The sequence below is a fragment of the Sphaeramia orbicularis genome, chromosome 16 (genome assembly GCF_902148855.1).
Source record: "Sphaeramia orbicularis chromosome 16, fSphaOr1.1, whole genome shotgun sequence".
Classification (NCBI taxonomy): Eukaryota; Metazoa; Chordata; class Actinopteri; order Kurtiformes; family Apogonidae; genus Sphaeramia; species Sphaeramia orbicularis.
In genome coordinates, this window is record NC_043972.1 from 54187994 (window position 1) to 54212986 (window position 24993).

A 24993-nucleotide genomic window follows, 5' to 3' on the forward strand; every position below is an offset into this window, starting at 1 on the left:
TGACAGACAGATCGGTGCAGCGTCTGCAGCGATGCAGTCGCTGTATCGGTCGGTTGTGGTGAAGAAGGAGCTGAGCCGAGAGGTAAATCGAAGCTCTCGATTTACCGGTCAATCTACGTTCCTACCCTCACCTATGGTCATGAGCTTTGGGTCATGACCGAAAGGACAAGATCCTGGATACAAGCGATCGAAATGAGTTTCCTCCGCAGGGTGGCTGGGTGCACCCTTAGGGATAGGGTGAGGAGCTCAGCCACCAGGGAGGAGCTCGGAGTAGAGCTGCTGCTCCTCCACATTGAGAGGGGCCAGCTGAGGTGGCTCGGGCATCTGTTTCGGATGCCTCCTGGACGCCTCCCTGGGGAGGTGTTCCGGGCATGTCCCACCAGGAGGAGGCCTCGGGGAAGACCTAGGACACGTTGGAGAGACTGTGTCTCTCGGCTGGCCTGGGAACGCCTTAGGGTCCCCCGGAAGAGCTGGAGGAGGTGTCTGGGGAGAGAGAAGTCTGGGCATCCCTGCTTAGACTGTTACCCCCACGACCCGGCCCCGGATAAGCGGTGGATAATGGATGGATGGATGGATGGATGGATGGATGGATGGATGGATGGATGTATAATAAAATATTTCTGAATGTATTCTGTGTGTGTAAATTTTCCCCAAATGGTAATATCATATGTGGGAGGTTGTGTAATGTTTATTTATTTATTTTTTGTCACTTTAGGAAAATGTCATGGACTTAAACAGGCAGAGGACAGTGAAAGTGCTGGTGTAACTGGGAAGAGGACACTGAACATGCTTATGTAACTTGGACAATGATGTACAGGACAGGGGAGATTTTATTCACTTTTATTCAGAAATAACAGTTTCTCAAAAGTTTTTGGTTTGAAGTGATTCCTTTTTTTGACACAGTAATTTTTGTCTCTCCCAGTACTCCAGATAAGCAAACCTTATGTGTCTGAAATAATGTTAGATTTATTTTACCTTATTAGGAGTTATCAAATCCAAATGTTCCCACACAGGGGAAATCCTCCTCTTCTTCACTGGCTCCATCCTCTTACTCATCCTTCTCTTCTCACTCTCCTAAATCTTCAAATGATCTCTCTCTCTAAACTCTTCAAACTATCTCCAAACTATATAAACGCTATCCAAACTCTAGTATCCAAACTATCCAAACTCTGTTCAAACTCTGCACTGACCCTAACTCTCAATCACAAAGCCACATTTTGAACAGAGCCTGAGGGGTTTATACTGCCGTCAAACCTGAATCACATAGAACCACCTATGAACCGCTTCACGAAGCAGTCACGTGGTACAGCTGGGCAGCGAGGCTTCGGACGTCATCATTTTCGGCTCCTCCCCTACAGGAAGCAAGCCTCTTAAAAAAAAAGGAAGCAAGCCTCGACACGCGCAACGCGGAAGTGCACCCCTCCATGACTCCACACACACTTCGAAGCCGCGGAACATCTGTAACATCACTATGTCTGAGGTAACATCACTCCACACAACCGTTGTGTCACTACTGTATGTATTGTTGTGTCAGTTGTGCTTTTGAGCAGTGGGGTTGACCACTGAAAGGACTGACTTTATTACTTTGAAAACTTCCATTTTGGGGGAAGGTTTGGTGTTAGCATGGGTAGGCTACTTACGGGACTGGTGCTAACTTTACCAGTTCATTTATTTTGGAATTGTTCTGTACTCGTAAGGAGAGACAATTGACCATTTTCAGTTTGACTATTCTAGGACTGAGGTCCAAGCAGAAAACAGTGTTTATCTGTGAACACTGTGTGTCTGCCAAGCTCTGCTCTGAGAACACACACAATAAGGCATTCACCAACGGATAGCATAGCGGCTAACAGCATGCTAGCGTTAGCACGGACGACAAACTCATTGAAAACTAAACATGAACAAACTCAACAGTATCCTTATAGGATGAGTCGGATCTTACAAACGCCAAGTGACAGAAGTTTCTCTTCCTTTCACTCATGAATAATGACTTGGAATGAATGTGTTCCGACGGCGTTCCACTCAATGTAGGAACATCAGCCCCTCCAGAACCCGGAGGTAGGGCCAGATTTCATCCAAAGGGAGTTTATGGAAGTGTCATAACTGTGTTTATATAGAAGGATCTGTCCAACTGTGTTTATATAGAAGGATCTGTCCAACTCTGGACACCAGCTGTGTTCTGATGACGATTATGAGCTGTGACAGAGAGTCCGGCAGATCAGAAAAACACAGTTATTTTTATCGATGTTAAGTCTGTTCCAAAAACTCATTACAAGGATAGATAACATTTAAAGTTTTAAAATGTGTTTGTTTAGCTTTTGGTGATATGGGTAGAGTAAGGTGTCTGGTTCTAATCCTGACAATAACCTCTGTAGGATAATCTTTGGACAGCAACAAATATCAGTAAAAGGCACAGTTATTTACATTAAAAAATAAAAACTATTGCAAACTAAGATATTTGTAAAGCATAGAATTTAAGTAGTGCAAATAACATGAAAGAGAAATGTCGTGGGATAAATAGTGTGAAGAATAAATAATATGACATATTCAGATCTCTGATTCTGATCTGGGCAAACACATGTGGGGTCACCATGGAAACTGTTGACAAACCCACGTGGGACCCTTCTATGCAGCCCAAATGGAACCCTTCTGGGGCTCACATGGACATGCTGGCTGGGGAGGGAACACTCATTAACTCCCTCTTCAACCCAAACATTAGTGTGTGTGTGTGTGCTGCAGCTGCTCTTACACCTGTGCTGTGGGCGTTGACCTAACTTGACGTGGCTCTAGTGTGATTGGTTCGGTGCGGCGCTGCTTAATTATGATTGGCTGTTCTTATGTCTGTCTAAACATGGATGAGTGAATTCTGTTGAAATTGTATCAAGCATGTCTCATATTTCTATAGAGGAAAAGTTATATCACGGTATATATCATTTTATGGCCCAGCCCTTGTTGGTTGCTACGTCATCACAATCATGGACTGCTATCACCCACCCCCACCCCCCCAGCTCCAGATCAAGTGTGTTATTTGTGAAATAAATGGCTTCTCCTGCAGAGGTACAGGCTGACAGGGGAAAATGCAGAGCGTCTTCGTTTCCTTCATTATAACCCGCAGCTCCTAAACTGGGAATATTAAGAACTAGGTATATAGTATTGGAAGTGGGGCAATGTGTATATTATGCACAGTTTATTACCTCCGCCAGGAGGTATTGTGATTGCTTTGCTTTGTGTGTTTGCGTGTTTGTTTGTTAGCAGGATAACTCAAAAAGTTATGGATGGATTTTCATGATATTTTCAGGACATGTTGATACTGGCTCAAGGAAGAAATTATTAAATTTTGGTGGTGATCGGGGGGTGGTGGACAGATCTGTCTTGGCGGAGGTCTGGGCTCTCCAAGTGCTTTTCTTGTTTTTACTTGTTTTTAGTTGTTTTTGGTTTTGTATTGCTGTTGACTCTTTCCTTATCTTAGGAAGGCCATTTGTCATGCCTCAAACTGGTACAGAATGCAGCAGCTAGGCTTCTCACTGGTTTTAACAGACGACATCATATCACTCCTATCTTTGCATTCCTTCATTGGCTCCCTGTGTGTTTTAGAATTGATTTTAAGATTTTACTGATCACTTTTAAAGCCCGAATAGGTCTGGCCCCAAGTTATATAGAAGAAGTGCTAGTTGACTACGAGCCAGTACGCAGCCTTAGATCCTCGGGCAGAGGGCTCCTGGCTTTTCCAAAGTCGATGCTTAAATCGAAAGGTGACCGGGCATTTTCCATCAGGGCCCCTCGACTTTGGAACGGCCTGCCCGAGGTGATAAGGCTTGTGGAATCAGTGACATCTTTTAAATCACTTCTTAAAACACATTTTTATAGACTTGCTTTTATGTGATGTCTGTCCCTTTTTAACTTTTAATTTTTAATTTTATTTTTTAAATTTGATCCTGTTTGATTATTAATTTGTTCATACATCTCTCTAATTGTGTTGCTTCTGTTTTAGTGTTTTACTTGCTTTGTGTATCCTGCTGTTGTGCCCTCTGTCAAAGCACTTTGTAAACTTTGTTTTTAAAGGTGCTATACAAATAAAGTTATTATTATTATTATTTGCACTACAAGAGATAATGGAAGTTCACTAAAACTTAGGCCTAAGCATTAAATGACTCGGTGGGAAATGGTTCCTTTTAAAATTCAGTATAGGACACTGTGCATTATATTATGCTGCTTGCTTGTTGCTACTGTGTGTAATACTGTAAGTATTTTATTTATGGTTAAATATTTATTTTCAAAGAAATTACTTGAAGAATTAAGAGCACTGAACTCTTTTAGTTTTGCTTTTTAATTGAATGTATGTTTGATGAAGTTCAACAAAGATGAAGCTGTTAAATGCTACTATATGCAAAATTACTTGTTCTTCCTCTTTTTACTATTTGTTAAATGTTTTTTTTTTTTTTTTGAGATTCTCTTTTTAGTGAAAAGGCAAGAGTCCATCACATACAATAATTACAGCCTTAATCATTTGAGAAAACAAAACAGGGTGGATATAGAAATCTCTGATGATTATTGCCTTTCTAGAATTTTCTTTTATGGACCATTAATTTCAGATGAAACAATAATACAACAGAACAGAGCAGGGGAGTGCACCACCTCATACACAACCTCACATAAAAGCGGATAGGTTCAAACAAAGCACAAATACAATCAAATGAAATCAGATCTGATTGGTTTTACATACCCAGTCTATTTGGACCAGATAGTATAGAATTTTTGTTTTTCAACCAGAGGGAAAAGGCACAGAGCCCGGGAAGGGACATGCAAAAAATAACAAGTATTGCGTTATAACACAATAGTTTTTGCGTTATAACGCAATCACATATGCTCTCTCTTGCTTGAGGTCCGTACTTAATACGTTGGACTCCATTTCGGGTCTGACCGTGTCAGGTCTGACATGCCCCCCATCCTGTGTAGTATGACCTGAACTCTTTCATTATTTGTTCGATCAGGAAAATTCCAACAGTTTCTGAATGAAATTCATATTTGCCCAGCTTCACAGTTGTGGGCAGCTTCATGGACACAGGTGGATCTACGCCAAGTGTGAATGGTCTATGAGAAAGGAGGATGTGCGCATCATATTAAAATGAGCCTGAGCCTAAAATGGTCCACCTGGACTTGTTTTCTTATTTTGACCATAAAACGGTCAGAAAATATGCTTTGAGTCCTTTTGCCCATTTTTGCAGAACACTTCGAACGTTCAATATAGCAGTCATTTATAATTAACTGCTTGTTTTAATACTGTAATAACAGTTTAAAATGATGAAAAACACAAAAATGGATTTTTTTTTGTTTGTTTTAGCAGAGAAAAATACTGAAATTATACATGGATACAAGATTTGAATGTTAAATATGAACTTTGGAAAGTATAAAAAGTATTTACAACAAACTGTGTGAGTATTTTCCTTTTGTTGTGCAAAAACAGGGTAAAAGTGCAACCTCTACAGGTTTTTTTCCCCACACAAACAGGGTTTTTGTCTGTTCTGTGGCTGCAGAGTGCCTTCATGTTTATGGTTCTGTCAGAAACAGTTCTGTCAGTTCACATGTCTCACACATCCAGGCAGCGCTCCTATGGCAGAGTTTGCACATGGAAAATATTCTCCACACCAAAAGACAGTCATCCTGTGGATGTGTTGAATGTCTGTGGGATTTGGACTGATCAACATCAGGCTCTGCCTCCGTCCTGCATCTGTGATGTGGAGCGTCTTCAGTATCTGCTCGCATCATCAGAGCCTTTGCGCATCATCGTGGCTTCTCCCTCTTCATCCTTGAATGTAACTTCCGGTGGACACATGGAAAAATAACACACATAGAACAATGTATTACACAAACAAGACAAGAGGAAAATTGCACAATTGAGGAAAAAAGTCACCTAACATCAACTTATTTTGTTGAGTGTCTTGCGCACTTTTACGCACAGAAAGTACTACATACGACAAACTAACATATATACATGGTTCGTACTTTATTCTACAGTATAAAACCACCATGCAGTATAAGCATCAATTTAAACACTCAATAAAGTAAAACAAGTAAAAACTACATAGAAAAAAGCAGAGAGTGCTTCAGTCATGTAGAAAGTCCACTAGGAAATGGAACTGGGTTAACTTCACCTTTCTTCTTCAGATGTTGCTCCATCAGTCAGTCCTTCAGTCACAAATCCATCCGTAAACCTCCAGGGTGGCCTTGGAACTTGGGATGATCGACTTCCCTACATTTTCCAACACTAGATCTAATCCGTTATCCACTCAGTTATGCGCTCCGTTTCTCTGTTCTGTGAATCTGGTCTGCTGTGTGCGTCCCCAGTCAGAGAATGGCTTATTTTGTGGCTTCTAGGACAAGTGCCCGAGAAATTTTGGCACTGATCCGAGAATGTCCATAAAGCACAGTGTCTCAGGTTTCAGAAACCTTTGGAATTTTTCCAATCGGACAAATAACGAAAGAGTTACGGTCATCTGAACTACACATGCATAGGGCACAGGGCAGGGTGGTGTGTCAGGCCTGACACAGTCAGATCCAGACTGAATCCCAACACAAAAACTATTGCGTTATAACGAAATACTTTTGTGTTATAACGCAAAAACTATTGCGTTACAATGCAATACTATTTTTTTTTTTTCATGTCCCTTCCTGGGCTCTGTAAAAAGAATATCTTCTCCATAACATAAATCTCATAGACAGTTCCAATCCATTGATCAATGGTGAGTGGTTCAACTTTGAACCATTTCCTCGTAACAGATTTCTTACTGGCTGCCAACAGTATAGCCAGTAATTTTTTGTCGTTAATGTTCCATGACTCAAACAGTAGATTGCCCAAATACATGGTCTCACATTTAAACAGAATGTTGACATTAAATACATTTTGTATATGTTTGTGGATCTCTTCCCAGTAAGGTCTTATAACCTGACAGTCCCAAAAAATATAGAAGTGGTTGGCCCAGTAGATCCACAAAGTCTCAAACAAGCGTCCCGCTGCCTTGATGTCACTTCTGAACGGGTGGGACAAAAAATCTTGCGATGTTTTTCCATAAGAACTCGCGCTATGTGTTTGATCCAGTTGAGAACCATTGTAGTTGGCATATTTTCTCCCAGCTCTCCTGTGTGATCACTTCCTTCACTTCCTTTTCCCATTTCTTCTTTATGCATTCGGTATTGTCATGTTTAGATAATTGTATGGCATTATATAGTTTGGAAATAGTTTTGTTGTTTGCTCCAGGTTTAGTTAATGACATAAACCCCTCTATGAACCCTATCTCACATTTTTATAGCACCTCTTGAAGATTTATGTTAAAATAATGTCTCACTTGCAGGTACCTGAAAAAAATCTTCTTCACCCAGTCCATTATCTTTCTGTAGGGCTTCAAAACTCTGAAATGCCCCCTTGTGGACAAATGAGTAGTAGGTAGTTAAACCTTTTGAAATCCATATCTTAAATCTGCCATCAGTTCTATTTGGTATGAAGTCTGAATCATAAGCACACCACCTCATAAGTTTAGATGCATCCCTTAATCTGCAAATTTGGACTATTTCTTGCCAGGACTTCAGAAAACTACCTGATACAGAGTCCTCTGGGATCTCCGTGAAATGTTGGTTTAAGTTCAATAATGTTTCTTTATTTGTTTAAATTGAGACTTTTAACATTTGTTATCATTGTGTCATTTTTATTATGTAAATTGTGGGAGCAAAAGCAATATCATCTCAAGAAAATCGGCAGCCTGTATCGGTCATCGGCTAAGGCTGATGAAAAAGAAAATCGGTATCAGCATCGGCCCTAAAAAATCCACACATCTACATATTTTCTTGTACATATGTGTATATCAGTTCACTAAGTCTGGTCCGAAACATCTTTATCCCAGGCTTTTGAAACGTCCAGGCCAAGTGTGAACCGTCTCATGCTCTAAACGTCCAGGGTCTGAAAAGACCTGCTCCCAGCTAGTGTTAGTTGCTAACTTTAGCTAACTAGTACTAGCGCTAAACATTAGCTTATATAACATTACCTGTCTATATGTAACTTTAAGTAAGTAAGTAAGTAAATTTATTTATAGAGCACTTTTCACAGACAGAGTCACAAAGTGCTTTATCAATTCAAATCAGAATCAAATTAAGTTTACAGAGACCCAACAGAATCCTTCAGGAGCAAACACTTGTGATTGGTGACAGTGGCGAGGAAAAACTTCCCTTTAACAGCAGAAACCTCGAGCAGACCCAGACTCCTGAAGGATGGCTGTCTGCCTTGACCAGTTGGGGTTAAAGAGAGAGAGAGAGAGAGAGAGAGAGTAAAGGAGGAGAAAAGAGAGAGCAATAGAGATATGGGGGGGGGGGAATGACACATGGAGTACGTTATGATGAATACATAGAGTGTAATCAGTTTGTGGTGGCCCTGGGTCAGGTGGGAGACTGAAAAGCCTTTTGAACAGGAGGGTTTTGAGGTGTTTCTTAAAGCTCTCTACAGAGTCCATGGACCGTAGGTGTAGAGGCAGGTCATTCCATAGACGTGGTGCCACAGCTTTAAAAGACCTGTCACCGCATGTGCTAAAACAGGTGCGTGGAACCATCAGCAGGTACTGTCCTGAAGACCTCAAGCTACGAGTCGAGCTGTAGGGCTGGATCAGGGAAGCTATGTATGCAGGGGCCTGGCCATGTAGGGCCCGGAAAGTTAGCACAAGAATTTTGAAATGAAGACGATGTAGAACAGGGAGCCAGTGGAGAGATTTAAGGATGGGAGTGATGTGGGTTCTCCTGTTTGTGCGGGTCAGAAGCCTGGCAGCAGAGTTCTGGACAAACTGTAGACGGGCCAGCTCCTTCTTGTTTAAGCATGTAAACAGGCTGTTGCAGTAGTCTAAGCGAGAAGACACAAAAGCGTGAACGATCATCTCGAGCTCATTTATGGACACCATAGATCTGAGTTTGGAGATGTTGCGTAGTTGGAAGAAACAGTTTTTGACTAGGTGTTTGGAGTAGAATTCTAAAGACATGTCCTGGTCAAAGATGACACCCAGATTCCTCAGTTTGGTCTTTACCGAGGAACTCAGGTCTCCAAGGTGATGTTTGATCCCTGGGATTGCACTATCTGGGGCAATGATGAGGGTCTCAGTTTTGCTGGAGTTCAGCTGGAGGCTGTTATCATTTAGCCACTGCTTCAGCTCTGACAAGCAGTTGATTAAGGAACTCAGTTTGTGGGGCTCAGAGGAGTTAAAGGAGCAGTATATCTGGATGTCATCCGCGAATAGATGATAGGAGACATCACTATACTGTCGGATAATGTGGCCAAGTGGGAGGACAGAGTAAGAATAGCACTGGTCCCAGGACAGAGCCTTGGGGCACACCACACAGTAGATCTGCTGAGTCAGATTGGAAGTTGTTTATTGACACAGTGAAGCTTCTGCCGGTCAGGTAAGGGGAGAACCAGTCTAGCACAGGACCTGACATCCCTACCAGGTCCCCCAGTCTATCAGTCATTATGGTATGGTCCACTGTGTCAAAGGCCGAAGAGAGATCTAGCAGGACCAAGACCGTGGATTTCCCGGTGTCAGCCACCATCAGGATGTCACTAGACACTTTTAATAGTGCGGTTTCTGTTGAGTGGCATTGTCTAAACCCTGACTGAAAAGTGTCATAGATCTGGTGTGTCTCCAGAAAAGCTGTAAGTTGTTTAGACACTGCCTTCTCAAGAATTTTGGCCATTAGGGGGAGCTTTGAAATGGGCCTGTAGCTTTTGAAGTCTGAGGGGTCCAGTGTGGTTTTCTTTAGTTTAGGTTCTATGATGGCCTGTTTGAAGGAGCTGGGAAACAAACCAGTTGAGAGCGACAGGTTAAAAAGCTTTGTGACCCATGGTCCAATAGTGTCAAAGACACTGACAAGGAGCTTATGGGGGAGGATGTCTGCAGAGTTGGAGGAGGGTTTCATTTTGGATAAAAGTGCTGAGATGTTTAAAGCCAAATGATGTGTGTGTGTGTTGTCAGTTACGTTATCAACCAACCATATGGTACTTATTTTAACATAGCTAATTAAACGCTAACGTTACCTGGGTACAGTAATGTTAGCTTTATTGCTAAAACCCTTATGTTTGCTAGCTACTCGCTCTCACCTCAGCCTCATAGCTCCTCTTTTTCATTGACACCTTAACTTTCCCTGTCAGACTTCCACATGGCATTAAACTAACTCTTATAAATCTAATAATAATAATGATAAATTTGATTTATAAGCGCCTTTCATGACACCCAAGGACACTGTACATCAGAGGATAAAAAAGACAATGCATAGAATACAAAATAAGTAAATAAATAGATAAAAGAGTACTTACAATACATAGAAAATCTGACAGTCAGACATTTGGAGTCAGAAATGTTCCTAGTTGCAGCTCAGTGGGAACTGGCAACCTGGATGAACAAACACTACTGACTTTGTGATTGGGAGATAGGTGATGGGCGGAGCATCAGACCAAAACACAACCTGACAACAGAAACATTAGTTGTGGGCTGACACTTAGGTTTTCAAATGTGTGTTGTTCTCAGTATTTGAAATAAACACAATTCCTTAATTTTTGGTGAATTCAGGGCCCTTTTCTGATTCCATGGAACATAATTCTTCCATACAGCTCCTTTAACTCTTATAACTCTCTTTGAGTTCTGACAGATCAGATCTCTTTCAGCCGACTTTGGGAAGTCAGCAAAGTAGGATGTGTGTGTGAAAAAGGCGACCAGTTCCTGGACTCCAGCCACTGCTGTTTACATTAGCAGCAGGGGTTTGGGCACCAAAGGGATTTGTAATGTCACATTAGTCATCAACGTAATAATAATAATAATAATAATAATAATAATAATAATAATAATAATAATAATAATAGAAAACATTTTACAAACAATAGGGCCTCTGCAGCCAATTCTCAGCCCTTGGGCCCTAATAATACATTGAACTGGTCTGACTTTACTTTCAATGACCAAACTAAACAAGTTTTTGCAGAGTTTTGTGATTCTGTAACTATTTAAAGAATCTGCCAGCACTGGAGAGAACCTGACATTTTCATCATCAATTTCTCTGTTATTATTTGCTTTTTCTGGTCTCATACAGGAAACACATCTCTTAAGGAGAACCCATCAAATATTGGTTGTTTTGAAAATGGCCTGTTGATGACCTGACTAGTTAATTTTGTCTGTGTGCTTAATCTGGTCCTGAAGAGATGCGTTTTTTCTGTTCCATTCCATTGCATTTCAGTGACCACCTCTTCTTCTTTCTCTTTGTTTTGATGTAGAAAGAAGCCGAAGGCGGATTTTAAGTGAAACCTAAAAGTTGTATCAGGCAAAGATCACCTGATTCCAGCAAATATGGAAGGAAAACTCACTTGTGACCAGTGTGGGAAGACCTACACCCACATGCATCACTTGAAGACACACCTACGCATCCACAGTGGAGAAAGACCATATGAGTGTGACCAGTGTGGGAAGACTTTCACCGAAGCATCTACCCTTAGGACACACCTTCGCATCCACAATGGCCAAAGACCATATCACTGTGAACAGTGTGGGAAGACTTTCACCCAGATGAGTAACCTTAAGTCACACCTACGCAACCACAGTGGAGAAAGACCACATGAGTGTGAACAGTGTGGGAAAACATACGCCCACATGAGTAGCCTTAAAAACCACCTTCGCAACCACAGTGGAGAAAGACCATATGACTGTGAACAGTGTGGGAAAACTTTCATCCACATGAATAACCTTAAGGTACACATGCGTGTCCACAGTGGAGCAAGACCTTATCACTGTGCCCAGTGTGGGAAGACTTTCCCACATTTGAATGGGCTTAAGGCACACCTACGCATCCACAGTGGAGAAAGACCATATGACTGTGATCAGTGTGGGAAGACTTTCACCCAGATGAGTAGTCTTGAGTCACACCTACGCACCCATAGTGGACAAAGACCATATCACTGTGAACAGTGTGGGAAGAGTTTCATCCATGTGAATAACCTTAAGGTACACATGCGTGTCCACAGTGGACAAAGACCATATCATTGTGAACAATGTGGGAAGACTTTCATCCACGTGAATAACCTTAAGGTACACATGCGTGTCCACAGTGGACAAAGACCATATCACTGTGGCCAGTGTGGGAAAACTTACTCCCATATGCATGGGCTTAAGGCACACCTACGCAGCCACAGTGGAGAAAGACCATATCACTGTGAACAGTGTGGGAAGACTTTCACCCACACGTATTCGCTTAAAAGACACCTACGCAACCACAGAGGAGAAACACACCAAAACAGTTTGAGTGTTACCAATGTGAACAAAGATTCTTGCCACTCTCTGCTCTCTCCTACCGTCAACACAGGTGTGAATCATCGTCTTGACCAAACAGCACCTCAGCATCAGGTGACAACAAGAAACGCAGTGTCTGAACCAGCAGCACCAACTTCTTCTGACAAGAACATCAAACTTAAAAACCTAGATTCCCACTGAGTGGCAGAAAGAGGGAGATGAGTGACATTATTGGCTTCAATACTGTCTAAACTGAAGAACAATATTTAATAAAAAATGGGGAAGAGCTGTTGTGAGATTGATTGTTTGCACAGGTTTGAAAAGCAGTTATAGCTATCGTTTTGCAAACACTGGAAAACAAAGAAAAGCGAAGTAGATGGATCCACACATCTAGGAAACAAAACCTCAATCTGTGGATCCTGCTTTGTGTCAGCTAACATTAATTTGTGCTGTATTTTTGGGTCAAATCAGATCTTAAATGACGTATTGTTTTGGCTAATATTACTTATTATTAAAACTCTTGGTTTCATGATCAGATCTTTCATGGATTTTGTCTTCATTTTGTGATTCTGAACCTTGTGTTTCAACATGATTAGTAAACTAACTTAAACTGAGGCTAACCTAGTTTTTAAAATACGAGGGAACTGGAGAATAAAGCTATGACGGAGTATTAGGACCACATAAGAAAATAAAAACACTGGTCACTTCGAGAATAAAGTCATAAAATATCGATATAAAACCCGTAATTTTATGAGAATGAAGTTGAATACAAAAAGAATCACAATGTTATGAAAATATGAGGGCTGTTCAATAAGTTCATGGCCTCACCCAGAAATACTGGTTGTTATAATACAGGATGTTACATTCTTTTGTGATGGGATAGTGATGCTTGAACATCAATGGACCAAGTGCATTGCTGTAAATGGAGATTATGTTGAAAAATAAAATATAAATTATCAGTCTGTGTTGTTCTGTTCTGGGTGAGGCCATGAACTTATTGAACGGCCCTCGTAGTCATATTTATAAATAAACTCATAGTTCAACAAAAATGTCATTCGTTTATGGATTAAAGTTGTTATATTCCAACAATAAAGCCATAATATTACCAGAATAATGTTACCAGATGGTATAAATCTCCTAATTTCCCAGAATCCAGTGGTCCCCTGTTGGTCCACAGCAGTAGTATCTGTGTTGTATAAAGTACTGGATATGAACTGGACGTAAATCTCCTCAGTACCAGTAGATCATGCATGTATTCACTGGGGTCAGTATATGGTCTACTGTAAATGCACTTTGGATCAGCTGGTTCTGGGCCCTAGTTTTGGACTCTGGGTGTCAGTGATGATGAAACCATGTATATTTGTTTCAGGTCAAAATAGTGATGATCCCGCCACCCTGGATGTCAGGATACTCCATTTCTGTCCACATGTCAGTGTTCATGGACCACTTGTTCTTTGGTAGCTCATACGGATCCATATCCAGTCCAATTGTCCTTCATTTAATTTCATATTTCACATTTTCCCGCTCTGGCTGTGTTTACTGCTATACTCCGACATGTTGAGCAGGTTGGTTTAAGACACTCAGTCTGATTTAGTGGGGTGTGGCCTGGAGAGGAAGTGATGTATGTGCATACCCTCTATAAGGCATTAACCAGCAGATAGCATAGCGGAAAACGGCATGCTAGCGTTAGCACGGACACTAAACTCATTCAAAACGCAACATGAACAAACTCAACAGTATCCTTATAGGATGAGTCGGATCTTACAAACGCCAAGTGACAGAAGTTTGTCCTCCTTTAACTCATGAATAATAACTTTAATGAACTTTTATTTATCAGAGCTCAGCTCTACAGCAACTCTACAAGCGGATTACAGACAGAGGGTCAGCCGCGTGCTGACTGGTTGACTGATCCACGTGACTGAACGCTTCCATACTGTTTATACATGTACATGGTGCAGTTGAGTCAGACAGTGAAACTAAAGAAAACTGTCCCCACAGACTCTTTGGATTGAAACTAATGCTCGTCCAACCGTTCAGTTGGACCAATCTGATTGGTGGAGGGATAGGCCTGGACTAGTGAATGAGTGAAGGAGAAGTTTCCATGTGAATCCAGCTCTGCCAAGGTATTGCACACTATTATTGTCTTCTAGAATAGTCCATTCACTGCTCAGATCGGATCTGAAGAAGTGACAGTCAGTGCTGAATATGGACTTCATTCATTCCATCAAGTCAGCACTGTTAGCATTGTTAGCATAGTGCCATTTCTTCTTAGTTTTCACCTGCGACATCTTTCTTCTTTGTCAAGAAGAAGCCCTAGAGCTGACAACACCAGGATCTTCAAACTAATGTAAAATGACGGATTATAAGTCTGTTATTATGTGCATCAAGGTTCGAATAGTTTTGGATTTTTCCTTATAGTTTAGTTTTATTTAGTTTTGACTTTTTTCCCCCCTCTAATTCAGTTAGTTTTAATTAGTTTTTAGAGCAGGTTTGCTAATTTTTATTAGTTTTCATTTTTTTCTCTAAATGCTTAGTTTTAGTCTAGTTTTAATATTAATTTTAGTTTCGTCAAATCTTTTTTCTTCCTCGCCATTATATTCAAATAAATCCCAGACAGGACTCTGCTGCTTTCTCCCAACTTTAGTCTCCATGTTTCCAGGTAGAGTGGGGACCAGAAGATGACTGGAAACCACAAGTGACCACAAGTGATGGACCGAAGTGTCGTATGGTGCTGCTAGATAAAACTGCTAGAGCGAAATAAATCAATTTAATATCAATCAGACATTGACAAAGACAAAAACGAAGGGAATTTTATCCATAGTTTTTGTACGTTTTAGTTTTGTAAACACACAATACAGTTTCAGTTAATTATCGTTTTTTTCTTTTAATTATAGTTTTTATTTATTTCAGTTATCGAAAATGTTTTTTCAACTCTAGTTTTTGTCTTTTCGTTAATGATAATAACCTTGATGTGCATGCAGTTTTATTTTTGGCTTCTTCTCTTCTTCTGGTGCAGCCTGCACTTTTGTGGTTTGATCACTTCCTGTCTGTGTCTTACTTCACACTTTCAAAACACAGAGAATACTAGAGAGTAATACAACAAGAAAATTCAGTTTGAAATGGTAACAAAGGTTTGGATGACTTTCAGACACTTGCAATAGATAGGATTAAAAACAATATTCCATCTGTATTAGTAAATTATTATCAACTAAGTTGAATTAAAATGAGTCTCCTGTTGCTTCAGAAAACTGTGGCTCTGTCAGCCAATCAGAATGGCTGCAGTGGTTTCCTGTTACAGGATGAGCAACCGGAAACAGGTGCAGCGAGCTGAAGCAGTGAGTGAGGAGAGAAAAAGGGTCATTTTTATTAACTTTTATTTTGTGTTTGAAAGTGTTTTCTTTTCAAATTGTTTTCTATTGTGTTGGACTGTGGATGTTTTGAACGTTACTTTCTGAGTTTAATTCCACTCACTTCAGGAATAACCTCAACTGTTACGTTGCATCAAGAGGATTCTTTTGTGGAGGACACAGACTTTTCTTCAACAAAGCCAAGGTTGGGCTGATTTGAAACTCTCCATATTCTGTATTCCAGTGGATTTCTAGATCACGGTGAGAGTATTTTCCACATAAACTGTAGATCTCTTTATTCTTTGTTCCTCGGATCACGTTGACTCCGCATGGATTGCTTAACGTGGTCTCTGACTTTTGTGAATTTGCTGCATTAACTTGCTAAAAGACTGATTAATTAGAACTTTCAAACTCTTGATATTTGTAAGATCCATTCACTGCGTTAGTTCATATTATATATTTTGAACTGTGGATGTTCTGTTGATGTTGGATTTGACTGTATTATTCTCTGTTTATGTTATTACCCGATTAAACTGGTAATAGTCTGGGTATTTGAAATACTTCAACTGAGTAAATCACTGGTTTAAGTTTAAATACTAGTAGGAAGGTAATACTTGATCAGTTTTTAACTCGTGATTCCAAATAAACCTGTGTTAAATCAAAACTCGACAGATAGAGTTAAGATAACTTACTATTTTCAACACTTGATGTAAGAACTGAGCATGTACTTTGATAAAGACAAAGATTTAAACTGAGCTCAAATTAGCTTTGGAAACAAATAGGGTTAAATTCATTGAAAAATAAGGAATTGTAGTTTTTTCCTTTCCATAAAGAAAAAAGGGTTGCTATTTTTATATCATTTATTGCATTTACATGCGAAGGGTTGTGTTTTTCATGTTAAATGTCGGTGTAAATGTCTTCTAATGCAGACTAATCTTTGTAACGATTTCTGATTACATTTCTTAATACAAACAAGCTGGCATTTTAAAACTAAGTTGGTCTGTGGTGTGTTATTTCTATTTAAACATTTATGACTGTTCTTCTTCGAACCTAGTAACTGGTTTACATTTCTTCTAACTTATACATTTTAAACATTTCTTTGTACTTAGTTTATCTATACACCCTATTTTTGGCATGCCTATCTGGAAGGGGTTGAGAGATTTTTACTTTTACTGACAATGGGAATCGATTTACGATAGACTTAGTAACCCCAGATCTAGCAGGTCAGTGTTTGTTGGTTTGAGGAATGTGAATGGACCAGGGCCAATGTTATACATCTGGAAATCAGCTAGGACAGGGGTCGGCAACCTTTACCACTCAAAGAACCATTTGGACCCGTTTCCTAAAGTAAAGAAAACACTGGGAGCCACACAGCCCTTTCAAAATTTAAAATGACATAACACGCATATAACGTTTTTTTTTTTCCTTTTGCCTTTATGCTTATGTATAAATAAACAATATGTATAAAAAAAAAAATCAACAAACCACTGCAGAGAAAACGAAATTACATTTCTGCATGCAACAAAACATTTTGAACTTCGGAAAAAAAAACAAACAAACAAACAACAACAACAAAAAAACAAAACCGTTGGATTGAAGGTTACTTGAAAGTAAAAATATTCATTGTCTATTTGAGTCCTTCTTGTATTTATGAAAAAAAAACGCCGAACTTATATTATCCACGGCAGTAAACAAAAAAGGCTGTCCTCTGTGTGCGGTCATCTTTTTGCTGGCGCATGCAGTCAGCTGTCAACCTGAATAATAAAAGGTCTATTTCACTGAACAATGAAAAAATCTGCATATATGCAAAATAATAGTAAATTAAAATATCTATCATACTTGGTTAATGGGATTTCTGCTCCTGAACCTCAGCACACAGCATCTGCACATCAGGGCTATACCATCACCTTCATCTTCACACAGGCTTGTAGACTGTCATCCATGAGGCATGCGCGATATTTGCTTTTAATAAAGTTCACATTGGAGAACACCTGCTCACATATATGTGGATCCAAAGATCGACAGGATTCCAAGAGCATACTTTGTCATATTAACATAAATGTCGGGAATAGCAAGTTTCGAACACAAGTTTGCCCGGTTTGGGGAGGTTTTCAATCTCATGCCATTTGTGATTCTGGGCAAGAAAGGCCTTCTGACGTGATACAACTTCAAGGTCTGCTGTCAAGCGCTTAAACTTGGACACCCATATGTCTTTGTTGGCTATGTCAGCCAGTTCCATCTCAAGATCAGGTGGACTCACACACGGAAATGGTGTCATATTCAACAGGGATGGATCGAGGCTTAGGGGAGTGACAGGGAAGGATAATGTGGTTTTTCCTCTCTGAACACAGAATCGTTTCGCAAACGATGTTTGCATTGTGACGATTTCAGAATATAACTATTCCAAATTTATCATGTGAGCTCCTTTGAACCATCAAATTGGGGAAGTGTGACAGTGTACCTCTCTGTAAATGTCTGTCAACTTGTGCTCAAATGCCAAAACCTCCTCCAACATGCGCAGGGTTCAGGTGCGCTGTCATGTCTACCATGAAGTGGAGCTTTTCCTGCCACTCTGGCTGTTCCAGCTCAGGAAATGTGAGCCCTTTGCTGCTCAGGAAACTTTTCACTTCTTCCAGACACACGACAAAGTGTTTCAGCCCCTCCCCTCTGGACAGCCACCGAACTTTGTTGTGCAGCAGGAGATCAGAATATGTGCTTTCCAGCTCGTCCAGTAACGAACGGAACTGACGGTGATTTAAAGCTTTTGCCATTATTGTACTGACAATCTGAATGACAGTATTCATTACTTCTGTGCGTTCTGGAGGAAATGTTTGAGCACACAGTGCCTCTTGGTGCAAGATGCAGTGAAAAGTCAGCAGCCTTTTTTCCAGCGACTTCTGCAGCAAAGCCACAAAGCCCTTCTGCGCTCCTGTCACTATCAGTGCACCGTCTGTAGCCACTGACACCAGGTGGGTGGTGTTTATCCCTCTGGCTTTAAAACAATTCAAGACAGCCTCACAGATGTCCTCCCCCCGTGTTTGGCCTTTTAGAGGTATCCACCTAATCATTTCTTCCTGTGGCCCAGCAGACTTTACATACCGGCAGAGCTGTGCTATTTGTTCAATATCACCTCTGTCTCTAGATTCATCACAGGCAACTGAGAAGGCCACAGATGAACTGATGTCTTTAATTTGCTGTGATGTCTTCTGCCATTTTGATGGTTCTGTCTGTGATAGTCTTTGCAGGGAGGGGAACATCCCTGATTTTCTGCACAATTTCACTCTTGTTTTTAAAGTCCATGAATAGATGTTCTGAAATCTTAATGAAAGATTCTTTTATATGTTCTCCATCTGTGAACGGCTTCCCGTGCCTGACTATTTCCTGGACGGCAAAAAAAAACAAACAAACAAAAAAAAACAAACAAACAAACTTGTATTTGTACTTGAATTTGCTAACTTCATCCACTTTTTAAAGTGATTTTTGCTCAGATCAGCCTTCTGCATCAGTTTCGAAACAGCTTTTTTCCTCTCATCTCCATCCGGATATTTTTGAGCAAAGGCTGCGTGTTTATTCTGGAAATGTCTTGCGACATTTGACTTTTTGTTGTTCGCTAGCTTCTCACTACATATTAAGCACACTGGTAAACCAGTATCGTCAGCAGTGAAAGCAAAAGAATCTGCCCACGAACGTTCTGTTTTCTTCAGACACTTTTCTTTGATTTGGGTTGATGTTACGCAAGTGAAAATATGCAGACCGGGTGATGTTATTGATGTGGGCTTTGAAAGATAGTTGGCCATCGAAGATGACACCCAGACTCTGAACCTGAGGGGAGGGGGGGACTGAGGAGCTGTTGACTGTGAGGGAAAAAATGTCAGCTTTGGAAAGAGTGGATTTAGCACCAAAAGGGAGCATTTCTGTTTTGTCACTATTGAGTTTTAGGAAGTTGGAGGTGAACCAGGGTTTAATAAACCAGAACAGAGCCCTGGGGCACACCTGATGGAACTGGGGAGGGATCAGACCTGAAGGATTTTATCTGAATGAACTGAGGGGGGTCTGACAGATAGGAATGAAAGCAGTTAAAGGTATGTAGGATTGTGGGTAAAACTGGTACTGCAATCACATCCAAATACTGTAGAGTAGGGATGGAACCATATGAAAATTTCAGATCACGGTTATTGTGACTAAAGTTATCATGGTTATCATTATTATCGCAGTATTGTTGAAATTATGCTCAAAATGTTCAAAAAGTACTGATACACACACTGAAATAATTTAATCAAGTTGTATTTTGAAAAAAAAAAAAAAAAAAAAAGCAACATCAACAAAAAACAAATAAAATAACTGGCACGATGTACCTTCTGTTGCAGAAACATTCAAATATTAACCCTTACTGGTCTGAATCTATTTTGGCCGTTTTTCAGTACTTTTGATTTTGCCTTTATATACTATATAAAAAAATGTTTACTATACCCATGTTTGGGATCTTTTTTTTTCAGCACAACTTCATCTATATCTATAAGACACACCTGTGCACCCACAGAGGAGAAAAAACAGAACACTGTGACCAGTGTGGGAAGGCTTTCAGAGCCTTGTCTGCATGATGTTCTCACTGTCACGTTCACCACAAGAACTTGATGTACCCATGTGATAAGTGCACCAAGATCCTCTGGTTGTCCAACTTTTACAAGCGTCACCAACAGACTCATACTGGACAGAAACCTTACCAGTGCAGATTTTGTGACAGATCTTTTATCACAGGTTCATAATGTACCAAAGAGGAATGTGCCAAAACTTTCCACAAAGGACACAAACTGAACATACTGCTACTTATTGACTTTGTGGACATTTAATCAGTCACTTGTTGTTGTGATTCTGTTGCTGGTTGGGGTTCTCACCTGTTCATTGTTCACAAATGAAACCAGCTACTCCTGTAACAATTTTCCACAATTGTTCTGTGCAGTTTAAGTTCAAGAACGGTAACACCGCCACATTTATAAAATGAGAGAAAGCAAAGTATTGCAGACCACCTTTCTTTTTTCCAAATTTCACCTTTTATTATGTGTATTCAACATGCTGTGGTGAGATTTTTATACTACTTTTTCTAAAATTACTTTTTCATTGCATGTAAAGTTTGGGACTTGGAGATTTTAAGCATTTGATCCGTTACCATGAAATTAGTGTTTTTTGGTTTTGTTTTTTTGATGGTTTAACTTGAAACTGGATAATGAAAATTACAGAAAGTAAAGATATTTATAGCTACTTTAAGGTACCTTTTCCAAAATGTTTGTAAATTATAGATAACTATGTGAACTTTGCATGTCTTCTTTTTTGATCCATTACCGACAACTCTCTTACTCGGACTAAATTTTATAATAATCCATCCTGAGCACATGGTTCCATATCATTTAAGCTTACCAAGTGTACACAAATATGAATTAACATCAACTTATGTATTGATGAAAAACAGGGTGCGTCAGAATTACTCAAAGTTTTCCCTTTTTTGAATTTATTGGGTATATGGAACAAACATTGGGTGTATGTCTAATAGAAATTTTGGTTCCAGTGAATTATCTAGAATTTTTTTATCCAGTTTCCTTCAAAATGTCCTCACAAGAATACCTATGTGATTTCATGGCCTATAGGTACCTATAGGAAGTAGTGGTTTTCTTCTGCTGCCATGCAGAGTGGTGGCTTCCTCACACTCCTACCAAATGAGGTAGAGAATTGGATGGAGGCTTCTGTGTCTGACTTTATCTGATCGACTGAGTGTTTGAGTTCCCTCCTGAGGAGATGAGCAGTGAGACTGAAGTTCCAGCAGAATGTACAAACTGTCATCTTTTGTTAGCAATGAGAAAAGAAGAACACTAAGGTACTCAATTTGACCTTTTTCTTGTATTAGCTATGTTGTATATAATAAAGTTGGAATCGGAAATTTATCTGTTTTTTTTCTTCGAACAAAATTCTCTGTACTTTTGAGACTAAAGTTCAGTGGTTCCAACCTTTTTTTACTCTTGACCCCATTTTAACATCACAGATTTTTGTCGACCCCAGACATTCAAAACAGAGACTTTTTTTTTTTTTTTTTAATTGATTTGGTTTTGATCCTGTAATAGTTTTCTATCCTGTGTTTCAAATCCAGGTTAATTTTAGAGGACATTTAATCGATGTATCTTTTTTACAGATACAAATTTCTTCCACATGTTCAACTTCTTTTTGGCTTAAATCTTATCCCATATAAAGCCAGGTGTAGATTACTGCACAAAGTGAGAATTGGATTTTCCTTGGTCACGATATGTACAGTCAGTCCTGCTTGGATTTATAAGGCTGACAATTAATACTGAACAAACAAGAACTCAAACTATTAATTTTGAAAGAGCTGCAGCATCTGAAACTGCCCACAATGAACATTTGACAGATAAACAGAACCACAGAGAAACAGAACCACAGAGAAATAGAACCACAGTGCTGCAGTTTCACAACCACAGCTGGAATTGGCTCTGTCAACTCAACACAGAGTTTTATTAGTACGTTATTTATTTTATTTTTTATCAATTATTAGAAATTTCAGGTGACCCCATTTGAATTCATTTGAACAACACTGCTGTAGTCTGTTTTGATCTGTTACTCAGTGGGTAATTTGATCTGTTACTTTCTTTTGCCCCAAATGAAATTTTAATTATGGCACATTTTTGCTCCAACACTAACTGGTGTTATAGAAATACATATTAGTTAACTAATTAATAATTAATTGTATTTTATGTTAAGCTTTGTTGGAAATGGGGCATTTTAGCCATTTCTGTAAGTTAAAAAAAAAAAAAGAAAAAGATTTTTTTTATTTGATCCGTTAACAGGCTTGTTTTTGGCTGTTTTTTTTTTTTTTTTTAATACCACAAAAACATAATTTAAGTTAATCATTATCCCTGCCATATCAAAGTACTGATAAATACGTATCAAAATATGTTTATGAGTTTCTGTACGTTATTTAATTGAAACTGTATGCCCATTTCAACAGCAATGGGATGGTGAGGTTTTGTATTGACAGGTGAATTGTCGACTGAACTGACAAATGACGCCTCGTGAGGTGTTTGGCACATTCCCCTACTTGTGTGGACACTGTGTTGGTGTGTGGCTTAATGGTGACATCTGGTGGACTTCAAAAATCATTGCAGGCTGCCTGGATTCAGAGTGTGGAGTGCGTCGCTTCAGTGGACGGTGGACACCAAATGATTAATTAATGTGCTTACTGAATGAAAGGGGTTTGGATGTATTCCAATTAATTTGAATATAAGCAAAATATTATAATTAATACAGTGTGTCAAATGCAGAACTAACAAAACAAAATGTGAAAGTAAAACTGAAAATGTGAAATTAAAGGGCAAGTTTTGTGCAAATCACATTTGAATTAAAGAAAAGAAGTTTTTGCAGCAAGTTGAGCGATTGTGTGTATGTAAATAGTTCGTGAAACAAGCAGTATTTTTTTTTTTTTTTTTAATGTTTTGAAGTTACAGGGTGTATTTTCACTTCATTTTCATTTCATTTATTTTGTTCAATTCAGTTTTATTTGTAGAACTCTATATCACAACAAGGTTTCCTCACAGGGCTTTACAGAATTAGTTGGATCTGAAAACAAACAACAGTCAAATAAACAGCAGATGAAGGAAATGAATGAATGTCCTGGGCACCCCCCGTCCTTAGACCCTCCTTCTGGACAAAGAAAACTCCAAAAACCCAAAAGAGAAACCTGAGGGAGAACCACAGGGAAGGACAGATCCACTCCCATGGATGGACTGACTGGACATGCACCAGGACTGATGGATGTCCATTTACAGATGGAGTTCCAGTCTGGACAGATGCAGTAGGGTGGGGACACATGAGGGGGTCCATCTCAGATCCCGTCTTCACTGGGCCCCAGGCGGCTACATCTGAAACAGTAGCCCCTCCCCCTGTCAGTATTCACTGTTGAGATGTTGGCAATAGCAACAGAACTGAAGTGGATAGAAGAGATGAAAACTCAAACTGTTGTTCTTGGCTCAGATTCATATCCTTCTTTAATGGAATTGCAGTCATTTACATCTGAGAGTAGGCAGGACTGAGCTCATGAAATATATGAAAACCTCCACAGACTGAATAACATGAATCATTTGATCCCATTTCTGTGGATACCAGCACACAGGAGAGGAAAAGGAAATGAGACAGTGGACACAGGAGCTGAGAATGCTATAAAACTAGAAGAAATGATGAACATCCCTTTGAGTAAATCTGAGGCAAAGGCAAGAATTAAAAGGAACATTTTCAAAGAATGGCAAAACAGGTGGGATACAGGAAAACAGGAAAACATCTGTATGCAGTTCAGCAGCAAGTGGGAACGGAGAGAATAAGCAAAGGAGAAGCAAATAAGAGAACATCTAAACAAGGCTGAGGGTAGGACATACAAGACTGAAGAAAAGAATGAAGCTGATCAGGAAGCATCCAACAGGATTATGGAATTACTGCCAAGAAGAAGAATCTGTTCAACATGTTTTTATTCACTATCAAAAGTACACCCAAGAGTGAAAGACATTAAAAAGGATGATTAAATTATTATTATTATTATTATTATTATTATTATTATTATTATTATTATTATTATTATTATTAATAATAATAATAATAATAATAATAATAATAATAATAATAATAATAATAATAATAATAACAATAACAATAACAATAATAATAATAAATTTTGTGTACATAGATATATAATTCTTTTTTTTTTTTGCCAACTCTGGTCCACACTCCATCATAGTAGGGGGCGCTAATGCACCTGAACGGTAGGTGCCACCCGCCGTAAAAACTAAAGAAGAACCAGTTCCGGTCCACTGCTCCACGATCAGTAACTTATCGAGTTGGAAGCGTGTTTGGAAGCTTCAGTGTCTGAGGTAACATCACTCCACACAACCGTTGTGTCACTACTGTATGTATTGTTGTGTCAGTTGTGCTTTTGAGCAGTGGGGTTGACCACTGAAAGGACTGACTTTATTCCTTTGAAAACTTCCATTTTGGGGGAAGGTTTGGTGTTAGCATGAGTAGGCTACTTACGGGACTGGTGCTAACTTTACCAGTTCATTCATTCTGGAATTGTTCTGTACTCGTAAGGAGAGACAATTGAGCATTTTCAGTTTGACTATTCTAGGACTGAGGTCCAAGCAGAAAACAGTGTTTATCTGTGAACACTGTGTGTCTGCCAAGCTCTGCTCTGAGAACACACACAATAAGGCATTCACCAGCGGATAGCATAGCGGCTAACAGCATGCTAGCGTTAGCACGGACGACAAACTCATTCAAAACTCAACTTGAATAAACTCAAC

At 39.5% G+C, this 24993-nt stretch overlaps 4 protein-coding genes across 4 annotated transcripts in view; 2 read left to right on the forward strand and 2 right to left on the reverse strand.

Moving 5' to 3' along the window:
• LOC115436295 (zinc finger protein 239-like) overlaps nucleotides 1–24993 on the reverse strand; it is a 304587-nt gene that overhangs the window by 201886 nt on the left and 77708 nt on the right. The gene's annotated exons all lie outside the window — the stretch shown is intronic.
• Nucleotides 1–24993, reverse strand: part of LOC115436289 (zinc finger protein 569-like) — a 237241-nt gene that overhangs the window by 180029 nt on the left and 32219 nt on the right. The window contains exon 2 of the mRNA XM_030159102.1: nucleotides 18266–18275. The gene's annotated coding sequence lies outside the window, so the exon portion shown is untranslated. The remainder of the gene's footprint in view (nucleotides 1–18265; nucleotides 18276–24993) is intronic.
• LOC115436257 (zinc finger protein 658B-like) overlaps nucleotides 1411–24993 on the forward strand; it is a 30338-nt gene continuing 6755 nt past the window's right edge. The window contains exons 1-2 of the mRNA XM_030159051.1: nucleotides 1411–1480; nucleotides 11288–12095. Of these exons, the coding sequence (XP_030014911.1) occupies nucleotides 11361–12095 (735 nt within the window). The 5' untranslated portion in view covers nucleotides 1411–1480; nucleotides 11288–11360. The remainder of the gene's footprint in view (nucleotides 1481–11287; nucleotides 12096–24993) is intronic.
• The window catches only part of LOC115436269 (zinc finger protein 658B-like), a 31923-nt gene continuing 22437 nt past the window's right edge, over nucleotides 15508–24993 (forward strand). The window contains exon 1 of the mRNA XM_030159075.1: nucleotides 15508–15904. The gene's annotated coding sequence lies outside the window, so the exon portion shown is untranslated. The remainder of the gene's footprint in view (nucleotides 15905–24993) is intronic.